Below are 14,536 nucleotides of genomic sequence, written 5' to 3'. Positions count from 1 at the left end.
TACCCCTCCTTCAAGGCACTTGCTTCCATCTGCAATGTCCACAGTACATTGTTCCCACTAACATTATGCAGTGCACTACCTGCACAACCATACTCAAGGGCTCTGCCAACAGCCTCCTTTCTCCAGCTTTATCTTACTTGACCACTCTCAACCCCTCCACCCCCAAGATCATCTTCCCTTCTCGAAATGCTATCTTCCTTTGGCAACTGCAATACCATGTTTTACCTTCTTACTGCTCCTTTCTTATCTTCTCAGGCTCCCCTTCTTTGGACCTACTCTTGACTATTAAGTACATTTCAGAGTCCTGTCCGGGTTTGTCTTCCTTTGTTACTTGACCCATCTGAGTGATCTCAATCACTTTTATTCAACAAACATTTACTGAGTGTCCACTCTGTGCCTGGCATTGTTCTAGGCACTGACCCCTAGACTGCCCATATATGTACTGATGAATTGTAAACCCATCTATCTCAGACCAACATATCCAAATGCTTCCCTGAAATCTGAACTTGAATACCAAATGGATTCCTCAAAATTTTTTGTTTTAAAGATTTTATTTTTAACTAATCTCTGCACCCAACGTGGGGCTTGAACTCACAACCCCGAGATTAAGAGTTGCACGCTGCAATGACTGAGCCAGCCAGGCACCCCTCCTTAAGCTTAACTTGCCCAGAGCTCATCATCCTTTCCAGATCTATTCCTCTTTCCCTGTTTCAGCAAATTATATTCATTCATTCGCCCAAGTCTGAAAGCTAGAGTCATCCTAGACACCTTCCTCTCTCCACTCAATAAAGTAGTAAGTCTCAAATTTTTCTGTTTCCTAGGTATGTCTCGGTTTGGCCCACTTCCCCACCATGGCCGTCACCACCACACTGGTCTCCATCCTTGTCTAACCTACCATGGCTTCTCATATAGAATACTGCAGCCGGCTCTTCCTTGGTCTCTGCCTCCTCGCCCTCCTCCTGTGACTGAATTCATCTGGAGCACTCTTCCTATGACACAGGCTGGTGATTCATTCTTCCCCCGTCCATACTGAATTCCTTTTAGGTTCTGCAGATGTCACTCTCTCTCCAGTCTCTGAATCTTTGCCATGCTGTTCCCTCTGCCTAGAAGAGCTCACTTGTCCACTCCTGTCTCCTCACCTTGCTGACACCACCTTTCCCTTCAGGCTTTAATAGAGATCTTACTTTACCTGGGAAGCCTTCCCAGAAACTGAATCTGGGACAGGTTTTTGTGTGTGTGTGTGTTTTTTTTGTTTGTTTGTTTTTGTTGTTGTTGTTGTTGTTTTTTCTTTTTTCTGGGCTGCCAGAGTAAACCAGTAGCATTTACCATACCATTGGGTAATTATCTGTTACTTGGCCTCTATCTGCTTTTAAGTTTAAGTATCTAAGAGGGGAGGGACCCAAGGGCGCCTAGGTGGCTCAGTTGGTTAAGAGTCGGCCTTCAGCTTAGGTCATGATCTCAGGGTCATAATCTCCTTCTGCCCCTCCTCCTTGCTAATGCTCACTCTGTCTCTCGCAAATAAATAAAATCTTTTAAAAAAATAAAGAGGGAGGGGACCCTACCTTTCTTGTCTAATATTTAATCCCTGGGACCCAGCACAGTGACTGGCACATAGCAGGTGCTCAGGAAATATGTGTTGAATGAACGCATAATTGGATGAGTATAAGATATGGAATCTGAAAAGCCTGGCCCTGAATCCCCATGGGAAGTTTAGAAAGTCTTTTTTGAGTCTGTACCTCAATTTCCTCACTTGTAATGTGAAAATATACAGTTGATCCTTGAACAAGGCAGGTGTTATGGGTACTGACCACCCCCCATAATTGAAAATCCTTATATAACTTTTGACTCCCCCCAAACTGAACTACTAATAGCCTACGGTTGACTGGAAGGCTTACTGATAACATAAACAGTCAATTAACACATATTTTGTATTAAATGTATTATATAGTGTATTCTTAGAACAAAGAAAAGGAAAATGTTATTAAGAAAGTCATAAGGGGGGCGCCTGGGTGACTCAGTCGTTAAGACTCTGCCTTCGGTTCAGGTCATGATCCCAGGATCCTTGGGTCAAGCCCCGCATTGGGCTCCCTGCTCCGCGGCGAGCCTGCTTCTCCCTCTCCCACTCCCCTTGCTTGTGTTCCCTCTCTCGCTGTGTCTCTCTCTGTCAAATAAATAAAATCTTTAAAAAAAAGTCATAAGGAAGAGAAAAATACATTTATAGTACTTTACTGTACTGAAAAAAATTCATGGGTTTGAACAGAGCAGTTCCACTTAGACATGGATTTTTTTCAATAAATATACATACAATACTGTAAATGATATTTTCTCTTATGATTTTAATAACATTTTTTAAAGATTTTATTTATTTATTTGACAGAGAGATACACAGCAAGAGAGGGAACACAAGCAGGGGGAGTGGGAGAGGGAGAAGCAGACTTCCCACAGAGCAGGGAGCCCGATGCGGGGCTCGATCCCAGGACCCTGGGATCATGACTGGAGCCAAAGGCAGACGCTTAAGGACTGAGCTACCCAGGCACCCCTTAATAACATTTTTTAATCTGGCTTCCTTTAATTGTAAGAATTCATTATATATCCCTTCCCCTAGAATTTGGGCTCTGTGATTTCTTGACCAAAAGATCATGACAGAAGTGATGCTGTGATAATTTGGGGGGTTCAGGTCTTAAGAAACCAGTGACTTCTATTTTGTTTCTCTCGGGATGCTTGCTGGTGGAACCCAGACACTTTGCCATGGGAAAGCTGCTTGTGGAGAGGCCCACATGGAGAAGATTCAGGCCTGCAGGACTGCAGCCCACAGCTGAGGCTGAGCTCCCAGCCAGCAATCATCACCAACTAGCCAGCCCCATGAATGAGCCATCTTGGAAGTGAATCTTCCAGCCCTGTTTGAACGTCCATCCCCATGCTGGGGAGATCCTTCCTCTCTGAGCCTGGCCTAAGCAGCAGATTCTGGGGCTAAATAATTGAATGTGGTTGTTTTATGATCTAAGTTCGGGGGTGGTTTCCTATGCAACAAGTGATAACCAGAACAGATTCTGCTCCCTGTAAGTGGGAGGTTCCTGCCACATAGCGTGCAGTATTCGCTTTGGCTTTGGGACCTGGCAGCTGGCGGAAGTCAGAAAGGCCTCCAGGGTGGTGGGGGGGGGGGTGGGTAGGAGGTTGGTGGGGAGGGCTTAACGGGGCTGGGAAAAATGTTATCGGGAGCTAGAGGAACGGAGAGTCTAGTTACATAGAGAAGTTTGGCATCTCTGTTGCCATTGCCTCCTGTAATGCAGAAAATAGAAAGTATACTTCATGAACTCAGTGACCTAGCTAAGGAGTTTTCTGAGCTGAGTCTCCAAAGTGCTGCCTGGCTTCTTCTAGCTGCGCAGCCAGTTTTTACCACGATACACGTGTAGTCATGTCATCAGAGACACTGTGCCCAGGCACCAAGTCACATACACCCTATGGCTTCTCCAGGTCCTCGAAGGGTCAGCCCTGGCACAGTGAGACTGGCTAACTTGTCCTCCAGGCTGCTCCCCCCTCTCGGGGAAGGTGACACACGGAAGGCCAACAGTGTCAACATTGCCATCTTAGATGACCAGAAGCGGGTCAGAAGACCAGCTCCCTCAAAATCGGCTTTCCTCACTCTTCCGTACTGTCACTTCTCCTTGCTCCCATGATTTTCATTACATACATAGTAAAACATGTTTATAATATATGCAAACGTTACAAAGAATAACCAACACTCCCCTCCACCATAACCACAATCCTGAAATTTGTTTATCTTTCCCTTGTTTTCCTTTACAGTTTTACTACACGTGTGTGTATCCCTACTGGTATATTTAATTTTGCTTGTTTCTGTAGTAACAGACATAGAATCATAAAGCATGCCATCTCTTCTGCCTTGCTTTATTCTCTCAACATTATGTTCATGGGTTTCACCTACTTAGTTTTTGTCTTAATCTCTGTAACCAACCTATAAAATAATTGATAACTTACTATGTTCTGGCACAATGTGTTGTGCATATCGGGTGATCAAAAAACACTGTGTGATAATGCTTTGTAGGGTATGTCCACAGAATAGCCAGCAGCTCATTATCATGCAGGTGTCCTTGCCACACTGGTGAACAGGAATTTCCAGATGAGGTATAAAATTTTCAGGCAAAGGCAAAAACTGGATCACTTGGTATAAATCTTTGCAATGCCTGGATACTCCCCCAAAATAATAAATTCATTATTTAATTTGACAACTTCATTTTCTAAGAAAAACAATTTTCTTGGTGCCTGGGTGGCTCAGTCGTTAAGCGTCTGCCTTCAGCTCAGGTCATGATCCTAGGGTCCTGGGATCGAGCCCCGCATTGGGCTCCTGGCTCAACGGGGAGTCTGCTTCTCCCTCTACCCCTCACCCCATTCTCATGCTTTCTCTCTCTTTCAAATAAATAGACAAATAAATAAATAAAATTTTTAAAAAAATTTTTTTAAAAATTTCTAGCAAGAAAAAAACTAATAAAGCTTGAAAAGTCCATCATCATCCCTGCCTAGATGTCTTTCATTAGTGCAAAGAAGTGAGAGCAAACCATCAGTGAAGGAATGGAGAAAATCCGTCTCACCCACTCCTTTAAGCATTAGCATAAGTAATATTGAAAAATCTTTCCCACAATGCAAAGATGAAAACAAAAATAGTTGTTAATCCTCTGAACATCAGACTAATAGTATTTCTCCAGGGATTAGAGCATTTGTTTCTCCGGTCAGTCACCACTGGTGTTTTAGCTTTTTGGTGCTCATCTTTACTGCCTTTGGCAATCATCTTTTGAACTTTAAAAAATTCTGATGTTTGTGTCTCGGGAGATTCTGATGATCCAGGGTGCTGCCGGGGCCTGGGGATTTTTTAAAAAGCTCCAAAGACTCTTATATGCAGCAGAGTTTGAGAGCGTGTCGTAAGCCACTTTGTCCTCCTCCCACAGTGTCTAGCACGGTGCCTGCTGGAAAGTGACACTCAGAATGAATAAATAATGTTCTATTTGTCAGGAAGGAGAAGCATAGTCTCTAGTGTCCGAACCACAAGCTCTCTAGGCACCCTGGGCAAAGACAATGAGGAGGCACTAACTAGAAAGTGTCCATCCTGAAGCTCAGGTGCCGTCCAGCTACGTCCAGAAGGCCTCAGAAATTCATTAAGAAGTTCAAGGGGTGCCAGACTGTTCCTGTTTCCACAAACGAGGCAGAGGCTGAAAAGGCAGGTGTGGATACTTTGAACTTCGGCCCCAGTCGAGTCGACTCTAGAGTCAACCCGGGATCCTCTCTCGGTTCCAAACTCTGGTGTGGCAGCTCTTCCCGCGTGCGGAGAAGGGCGCGATTGGTGGTGGGCACCACGACGAGCCGGGGTAGGCCTGTTCTGCGGGGACAGCAGGGCAGCCCCGGGCGCTGCGAGAGAGCAGCTGCGCAACCACCCGCGGTTGCACGTGGTGCGGCTGCAGCCGCAGTCCAGGGGCGCGCAGCGGCGGGGGTGGCGGGGGGCGCGGACTACAAGTCCCGGCATGCCTCGGGTAGGGGCGGGTCGGCGCCGGAGCCGGGCCCGGAGGCCAGCCAGGCTCAGGCGTGCGCAGTGGTTCTCGGGAGTGGCGGGGCGGGTCCTCCCAGGCTGTCAGCTGCGGCCCGGGGCGCCCGGGCGGCGGTGGTCGCGGCCATTGGCGGAGAGGCGGGAGGGGCGGGGCCCCCGCGAGCCGCTGTGGGCAAAGCCGTGCGAGCGGAGGCAGGCAGGCGGCCGGCTGGGGAGGCACGGGTCGGGCTGCTGCGTTGCATCCTGGCCATGGCAGCGGCGCCCCTGAAAGTGTGCATCGTGGGCTCGGGGAACTGGTGAGCGGCGGCGGGCCGGCCGCGCGGGCTCCGCCTCCAGGAAGCCCCTCTCCCGGGCGGGCTAGGGCCGCGCGTCCCCGCCGCAGCGTGGGCACCGGGCACCGCGCGCAGGGAGGCGGGGCGGGCGGCCTCGCGGCCGGGCTGGGCACCGCGCACCCGGGGAGGCCGCGCCGAGACACTGGCCCGGGAGGCCCTGGGCCCGCGTGCCCGCGGAGGGCAGCACGGCGAGAGGGTACTGCGCGTCCGCGGGCACCTGTCTGCGCTCTCGTCACCGCGCGGCGGGCGCACGGAGGCCACCTGCTCGCCACGCCCGGGTGTTTTGCGCACCATTCTAAGACCGTTCTCCAGTCTCCTGGGTGGATCGCCTGGGTCGAGGAATCGGTGTAGACTCGAGCATTTTGGCCGTAGTATTGAGGAAACTGAAGCAGAGAGGGGCTAAAGGGCTCTTGCCACCCAGGTGGTGGACGGGACCGGCTCTGCCTTTCCAAGTGCGGGTCTCGCCCACCGCTTCTGATACGTCCAGTATCTTAGGAAGGTTATGCAGATAAGAAAATACAAGTTCCAACAGGCCCGGCTCCCGGAGTCGTCCAGGGGCGTTGGGAATTCTCTGGAGGGTTATTTGCGAAGCTTCGCATCTCCGCTAGGCTTTATTTGACTTTTAACATTTATACAAGCACTTTGTGACAGGCTCTCTTCTGAGCACTTTGTAAACGTCAACTCTTTTAGTTCCCTTTATCAAACTTTGCTACTCTGGTGTGTTGGGTGAATGTAGAGGAAAGTGAGGCCAGGTGGGTGGGAGGAAGCAAAATATAATAATAGCCTCTGATATTTGCAGTCATTTTTCCATTGTTGTGCCCTTTTTGTCGCACATCAGAGGGACTGGTATAGAATAGTTAAGAGTTGGGTCCTTTCAGTGCTTGTGTTTCTCTGTGGCGCGACACTCATCACAGTTCAGGCTTCTAGGAGAGCTACAGCATTAGGAGTGGTCTCATTACTTGTCTTTGTCTTACTCTTTGACTTGGCCCAGAAAGTTCCTGGAGGAAATCTTATCTGGTTCTCCACTTTTCCATCCCAGTGAGGCCACTGGCCTCTCCCTGTGCCATACCCCTGCCCCCATCAGGCAGGGTAATGATTTATTTCATTATCTGTTTCCACTCCTCCCTATCCAGTTCTTGAGAACAGCCATCTACCCTAGTGCTTGGCATATGCTAAATAAAAATTAAATGAATGTTTGAAAACTAATTTAAAAAATGTAATTATATTTGATAAGGTAATAACATTCACATTCAAAAACCAGAAGGTACAAAAAACCAATGAAATATCTGACACTCACACTTGCCCCCCAGGATATCTCCTGGAAGAAAACCAGTAATTAATCAGTTTCTTCTGGCCTTTCTGAAGGATATTCCATCAGATGCCAGCAAATGCTTACGTATATTCCTTTCCCTCTCTGCCCTGCAAATACTAGGATATTATGTACTTTACTGTAAACTTCTTTTTTTTTGGCCAGCAACAGAATCTTCTACACACTTAGTGGAGTTGGTACCTATCCTCTGCAAAGCTCCATTTGGACTTCCAGGTTGGCTTTGCCAGTTTTGATCCCAAGGTGACTTTGAAAGAGATTACAGTGACCTGTTGGCCGTGGGACTGGAAAAGTTCTCCTTTAGCATGTGTTCTTTTAACATTAGTTTCCTCTTCTGCAAGAGGACACAGAACCACAGATGACAGAGCCTTTTCCTAATTTGCAAGGTGCAGAAGGAGCATGGCGTGCCATGCTGGATTTGGGCCTGGAGTGGAAGTAGTGAAGTAAACTCCTGCCCCCTTCCAGTGGGATTTGGCTGCCTTCCCACGGCTTCACTCTGATGTACTTGACTCTTTTCTTGGCCCACTCCAGCCCAAGGAAATGGAGTAGAACTTGGCTAGTGACCTTAGAGCGCAGCAATTGAGAATGTGCCATCCTCATAGTTTGGGCTGGGTGCCCAGCTCCATTAATTATGGGAGCAGACAGGAACATTGTTGCTTGCACTCCAGTCCTAGAGAGAGGATCATGACCTCCCCAGAGAGATTTCAGAAATTTGGGAACTGAAAACAGCATGGAGAGGCTTCCTAGGGCCTGGGGGGTATTCAGCTCTGGTCAGCAGGCATTTCCAGTGACTCAGGCACAATGGTACAGAATCCCTGCCTATAAGGAATTTACCTTCCGGGCTGAGATAAATTGGAAGATAAATTCAGAAGAAATGGAAAGTGGAATGAAATATCTCACAAGGTTAGTTAGACGTTACATTTTAAAATAGTGTTGCTTAAAGTGTGATCTGAAGACCACCTGCGTCAGAATGACCACTGAGGCTACGCTTGCTGACTCATCTGCCCTGAGGGTGGGACAGATTTTTCGTTACCGGACTTTGGCCTTCTGCTAATTTTGAAATATTATCTAGAGATGGACCTGCCCTTGCAGATTTGGTTCTTAATTCAAGAATGTGAAGTTGCTTAAAGCAGTGTTTAAACTTGGGACTTTGAAGTAGCTGAGCGTGGCTGTGTAAATAAAGGTGTTGTCACATCTAAACCCATAGCTAAAAGGTGGCTATAGTGCTCACATTTGAGTGCCCCCCCCCATGTAAATGATCATTAATTGCAATACAGATAATGAATCTAGCTGACTTGGCCAGTACTTCAGCCCGGAATGACATGGGGGTAATGTCAAGGGGTTGTGTAACACACCCTTGTCATGTCCTTTGGCACCTCCTTTCCTATAGACAGGTCAGAGAGGAGGCCAGAGAGGGCTCTCGTGCATCCAGTTGAGCCCCAAGAAGCTGCCCACCACCTGGGGTGCAGGGAGGTGTTTCCTGACCTGCCTGGCTTTTTATGGCCCTGGGAATTCAGAAAACAACAAAAAGAAAAAAACAAACGAAGAAAAAACAAATGTAAATCTTCGTAAGTTCTTCCAAAGATGAAACAAAGTTTCCTTACCAGAACTTAAGGAAAATGACCCAGACACAGGGCAAGATCTCATTCTAGCACTGAAACCTCAGGGCTGTAGTTACAGCCAAACCTCTGCGGTAGTACAGAGCATATGTCCAATCCCCCAAACCCTTGTGGAGGCAGGGAAATGCAGGAGGGGCTGGGGATTCCCACTCCTTGGGTTTCAATCCTGGTCCCCTATTTGGCAATCATAAGGCCTTGAGCAAACTGCTTCTTCAAGAATCACTGATTGTGATATTGGTACCTGCTGTCTAGGATTTTGGTTAGGATGAAATGACATGAGCCGGGGAGAGTACAAAGTGACCAGCACTCAGTAGACATCAGCTACTGCTATTGCGTTTATTTGATCAACCTTAACCAGCACTATCAGGTCACCAAATGGATCCAGTTGGAGTCTGACCAAGAAGCAGAGGCAGAGAAGAGACAGAAGGTGAAAGACAAAGAGTGTAACTGATATGCAGCTGGCAGAGTTGGGGGAGTAGTTTGTATCTTGCTCTGTTTTCACCATCACCCCACAGCTGGACTGAAGGGCAGGGGGAGCTTTGGCCTACTTTGCACTGATGACCAGAGCTGGATGTGGGTGACTTATCTTTTTTTGGTCTGCTGGAACCATCTGAGTGCAGCATTGCAGCTCTTAGCCCAGCTCTGTCACCCTTTTGTCTGTGCTACTCAGTTTCTGTGGTGATTCTTGCTACATGCCCACATGGAAGCAGTCTGAGCTGATGTAAATGAGCTCCCCTGAGGGCAGAAGTAATCCCTTCCCTGTCCATAGGTGCCACTGACATACCTCTGCTTTGGGAGCCAGAGGGATAGTTGAATGATAGGATGGGTGGGAGCTGAACTGGGAAAAGATCCAGAGTTCCCTTGTGAGCCAGAGTGAGAGTTTGTACAACTAAAACCCAGAAAAAGCCCTGATGCTTAACTATTTCCATCACTTCTGTCCCCTGTTCAGTACAGAAGGTCCCCAACTTAACGATGGTTCCGCTACACTTTTCCAACTTTATGATGGTGCGAAAGTGATGTGTATTCAGTAGAAACCATATTCTGAATCGTGAATCTGGATCTTCTCCCAGGCTGGGGCTATGCAGTGGATCCTCCATCATGATGCCGGGCACCCGCTGCAGCACCCGGTCAGCCACCGATCACGAGGGTGAACGAGTGGTACACGGACAGCAGTATTCAATCAATTACCCGAGCTAGTCAACACGTCACTGCGAAATAGGCTTTGTGTCCATTCATTTTGCCCAACCGTAGGCTAATGTAAGTGTTCTGGGCATGTTGCAGTTCAGCTAGGCTAAGCTATGGTGTTCGGGAGGTGAGGGGTACTAAATACATTTTAGGATATTTGAAACTTAACGATGGGTCTGTTGGGACATAACCGCATTGTAAGCTGAGGAAGATCTGTATATAAACCATGGCTGCTTTTGTAGGGGTGAGTCAGGAGCTCGCAGTTCTCCCTGAGCCTTTCACCACTGTCATTATCATTCTCTTTCTCCCTCCCTGGGAGGTGGATTTCCAATTCCGAGTGTCAGATATGTATGTTACTTCATTTAAACCTCATAACAAGCCCAAGCAGTACTATTCTCCCAATTTTAGATGACAAAACAGAGATGGAGAGAAAACATTACGAGGTCGGTGGTTAATAAGGTGGAGTTTGAGCCCAGATCCTTCTACATCTAAGGGCCCTGTTTCTATATATTCTTGTCACTTTCAGTGAGAAGCATACTTTACCTGAGGACAAATCTCATCGTCACAGGAATATTAAATATCTTATATCTTACCCTCCCAACAAAAGTCTAGTATAACAATATTCCACTTAAGAAAAATCAAATTGAGGGGTGCCTGGCTGTCTCAGTCGGTGGAGCATGCGACTCTTGATCTTGGGGTTGTGAGTTTGAGCCCTATGTTGGGTGTAGAGATTACTTTAAAATCTTTAAAAAAAAAAGGAAGAGGGAGAGAGAGAAAGAAAGAAAGGAAAAGAAGGAAAGAAAGAAAAGGAAAGGAAGGAAGGAGGGAGGAAGGAAGGAAGGAAGACCAAATTGAAATGTGGTCTTGAAAATAGTTCCTGTTCCCCTCTGGAACAGGCATCCCTCCTCTTGTACACATGCCAGATGATCATAGTTTACTATTTTTAAGGCAGCTGATCTTCCTAAAATTAATCTAGCAGAGTAATTGTTAGAAAAACTTTATATCTGAGTGAAAAATCTGTCATTCTAACTTCCGCTCCTTAATCTTCGAGCACTGTCTGGGTGAACCCACTCTCTTCTAAGACATCCCATTGGATAGAGAAGTCTCATGTCTGCTCGTCTTCTCTGCAGCAAGCCAGGTAGTGTCTCTAGGTCTCTCAGTGGTTGCTGGTGGGAAGTTGTTTTGGGGGTCCACACCAGCCAGGTCTCCCTTGTCTCTCTTCCCTTCATCCCTCACCTCCATGCTTGGTGATGTCACAAACTAAGCTCAGCCTGCCCAAAGTCTTCTCGGTTCTCTTAAGGTTATACAGTGGCATTTTGCCTCATTCTCCTCTGGGGCTCAGTCCCTTCCACATTTGGGAGCTGAGAACTGAATCAGTTTTCTGTTGCTCCCTAACCATATCCCCCAAAACTTAATGGCCTCAAACAGTAGTCATTTATTAGCCCACGATTCTGGGGATCAACAATCTGAACTAAGCTGGGAGGGTCTTCTGCTGGTCTAGCCTAGGCTCACTCATAAGGCTGAGGTCCGGTGATGGGCTGGCTGGGACTCTTGGTCCTAGATGACATCCTTTGTGTGTCTGGCAGTGGGCAGGTTCTGCCAGGCCGAGAGGAGTGACCGGACTGTCTATCTCTCATTTGTCAGCAGCTAGTTTGGACTTCTCCATTTGGTGGCTGGATTCCAACAATAGCAAGAGAGAGCACATATAAGTACCTCATATAAGTGGAATCATGCAGTATTTATCTTTCTTGCAGCTGACTCACTTAGCATAATGTCCTCAAGGTTCATCTGTGACGTAGCATGTGTCAGAATATCCTTCCCTTTTAAGGCTGAATAATATTTAATTGTGTTTATATAGTACATTTTGTTTATTCATTCATCCTTCAGTGGACAGTTGGGTTTCTCCCACCTTTTGGCTGTTGTGAATACAGCGGTCCCCCCTTGCCCGCGAGGGATACGTTCCAAAACCCCCCAGGGGATGCCTGGAACTGTGGATCGTACCGAACCTTATAAAGACTGTATTTTTTTCCTGTGCATACGTACCTATGATAAAGTTTGATCTATAGCACAGTAAGAGATCAACAACAATAACTAATAGGACAGTTACAACAATATACTATATTAAAAGTTACGTGAATGTGGTTTCATCACTCTCAAAATACCTAATTGTTCTGTACTCCCCTTTCTTGTGATGATGTGAGATGAGCTGATGAGCTGCCGACATGAGGTGAAGTGAGGTGAATGGCACAGGGATTGGGACCTGGCATTTGGCGGGGGGAGGGGTGGTGGTGGTAAGTGAAAGCACGGCAAACAGGGCAGATGGGGGGGGCCTCTGTCATGCTGCTATGACTGTGGGTGTACACACAGCTGAGTCCCTGCTTTCCGTTCTTCGGGGTCGATACCCTGAAGTGGAATCGTCAGATCATACGGTAATTCTATTTTTAGTTTTTTTTTGACCAACCACTGTATTGCTTCCCATGACAGCTGCACCACGTTACGGGCCCTCCAGCAGTGCCCAAGAGGTCCGATTTCTGCACACCCTCACTAACACTCATTATTTTCCGGTTTTGTTTGTTTGGATTTTTGTTTTTTTTTCCCCTGTAGTAACCAATCCTAATGGGTGCGAGGTGGTATATCTTGTTAATTGCATGTCATAGGGCATGTACAATTTTGCATCCTGTTTTTTGTTAAATGTAACATTCAATTGTAAGCTTTTTCTTCTGCCCTTTGAATTTTGATAGATAGAAAGGCTTTTTTTCATCTTCTCCCGCTCTCGTGAAGTTGTGCACATTTATCTTTTTTCCCTCTGTGGTGTCTTCCTTTGATTTTAAGCTGAGGAAGCTTCCCGATGCAGAGATCAAATAAACATTCACCGAGTGGATCTGTATTTAAAATACTTCATTTCTCACATTTGCATCTAATACTCTGGTATTTGTATTTTAAAGACCCTTTAATGCAAAGAATTATACAAAATGTTAACAGTGGTTCTCCCTGGGTGGTGAGATTATTCATAATTGCCTTCTCATCGTTCATGTATTGGGTTTTATGAGTAAAAAAAGTAGATGTTATTTAAAACAAAACTGACCACCCTCTTCCCTTGGTTCCATAGTCTGATCAGCTCTGGAAGAGACTGGGGCATGAGATGTGGAAAATCTGGCCGAATCCTTGCTAATTCCCCTCACTGGGCCTTAGTTTCCTCCGTAAAAGGAAGGAGGTATTGTAGGGTCCTTTCTGGCCCAGAAAGATTTTGCATTCTGTGGAGGAGGAACATGGGCCACCAGAATTCTTTCGAGTTTGCTGCTGGCTTGCTAGGTGGCCATTCCTTGGCTGATGCAGCTCATCCCCAGCCTGATGAAAATACTACACCTTTTTAGAGAGGAAAGGGCAAGAAGGCAAGAGAGTGAATGCCAGGGGAGCTGGGGTTGAGGTATGCCATGCTGGAGGTTAGGACTTCCAGCAGGTGGGTGTCCACCCAGCTGGGACCCAGGGAGGGAGAGCAGAGAGTTGAAGACAGGGCCTAGGGTGTGACTCTCTGGTCTTCCACTAACCACCTATGTGCTCTCTGGGCTGCAGTTTCTTCACGTAAAAAATGGGTATAATAGACGTACCTGCGTGAGTTGATTAAATGTTTGACTCTTAATTGCAGCTCAGGGCTGTGAGCTTGAGCCCTGCATTGGGCTCCATGCTGGGCATGGAGTCTGCTTTAAGATTCTTTCTCTCCCTCTCTCTTTGCCCCCTCTCCTCTCTCTTTCTCTCCCTCTTAAAAAAAAAAATGGGGATAATAGATGGATACTATATGTAATATATGTTATATAATATATGTAAATAATGATAATGATAATAATAATAAACCCTGCCTCAAAGGGTTGTGGAGGCATGAAACAGATAATGTGGGTAAGATATTGAAAGCAGTGCTATGGTGGTAATCATAGTGCAGTATATAAATGTATCAAATCAACAAGTTGTGCGTCTTAAACTTACACAATGTTTTATGTCAGTTATATTTCGATAAAAACAGCAACAAAAACCAGGGCCTGACAGCCGGCAGGCCTACCCCTTTCTGGCCCGGCCCCCACCCCTCCCCTCTTCACTTTCCCTTCCGTCCTGTGCAGCCCCACCCTCTTGCTCCCTTCCTCCACCCACCTCCCTCCTGTCCTCCCTTTGTCCTCCCCGTCACTCCCTTTCCTTCCCTGACCTCTCCCCTCCCGCCTCCCATGCCCTCCTCCTTCCTGCTCCCCTCCTGCCCCTCAAGTGTTGGCTCCAGGTAAAAGCAGAGGTTAATCCCCCGGCCCCACCTGTTCCTGCACCTTTGCTCCAGGGCCTTGAAGTCTCCCCACCCCCTCCCCCAGGTGAGGGCCTCTCAGCCTTTGGAGTTCAGAGTCCAGCCCTAGTTGCCCTTCCTCCCGGCTCTCCCTGACCTCAGTGTCACTGTGTCACCTGCTTAGCCACTTCGGTCACCACGGCATAGTTGCTTTTCTTTGTGAGCTTGCTGGAGCACCCTCAGTCCCCATTTCCCAAT

The 14,536-nt window shown here is 47.3% G+C and overlaps 1 protein-coding gene across 1 annotated transcript in view; it reads left to right on the top strand.

Moving 5' to 3' along the window:
* Positions 1–5,629: 5,629 nt before the first annotated feature.
* The window catches only part of GPD1L (glycerol-3-phosphate dehydrogenase 1 like), a 57,778-nt gene continuing 48,871 nt past the window's right edge, over positions 5,630–14,536 (top strand). Inside the window, exon 1 of the mRNA XM_027585781.2 lies at positions 5,630–5,850. Coding sequence (XP_027441582.1) covers positions 5,804–5,850 — 47 coding nt within the window. The 5' untranslated portion in view covers positions 5,630–5,803. The remainder of the gene's footprint in view (positions 5,851–14,536) is intronic.

This window comes from Zalophus californianus, chromosome 1, assembly GCF_009762305.2.
Source record: "Zalophus californianus isolate mZalCal1 chromosome 1, mZalCal1.pri.v2, whole genome shotgun sequence".
Classification (NCBI taxonomy): domain Eukaryota; kingdom Metazoa; phylum Chordata; class Mammalia; order Carnivora; family Otariidae; genus Zalophus; species Zalophus californianus.
The sequence above is the reverse complement of the archived record's forward strand: the minus strand, read 5'-3'. Positions and strand labels throughout refer to the sequence as shown.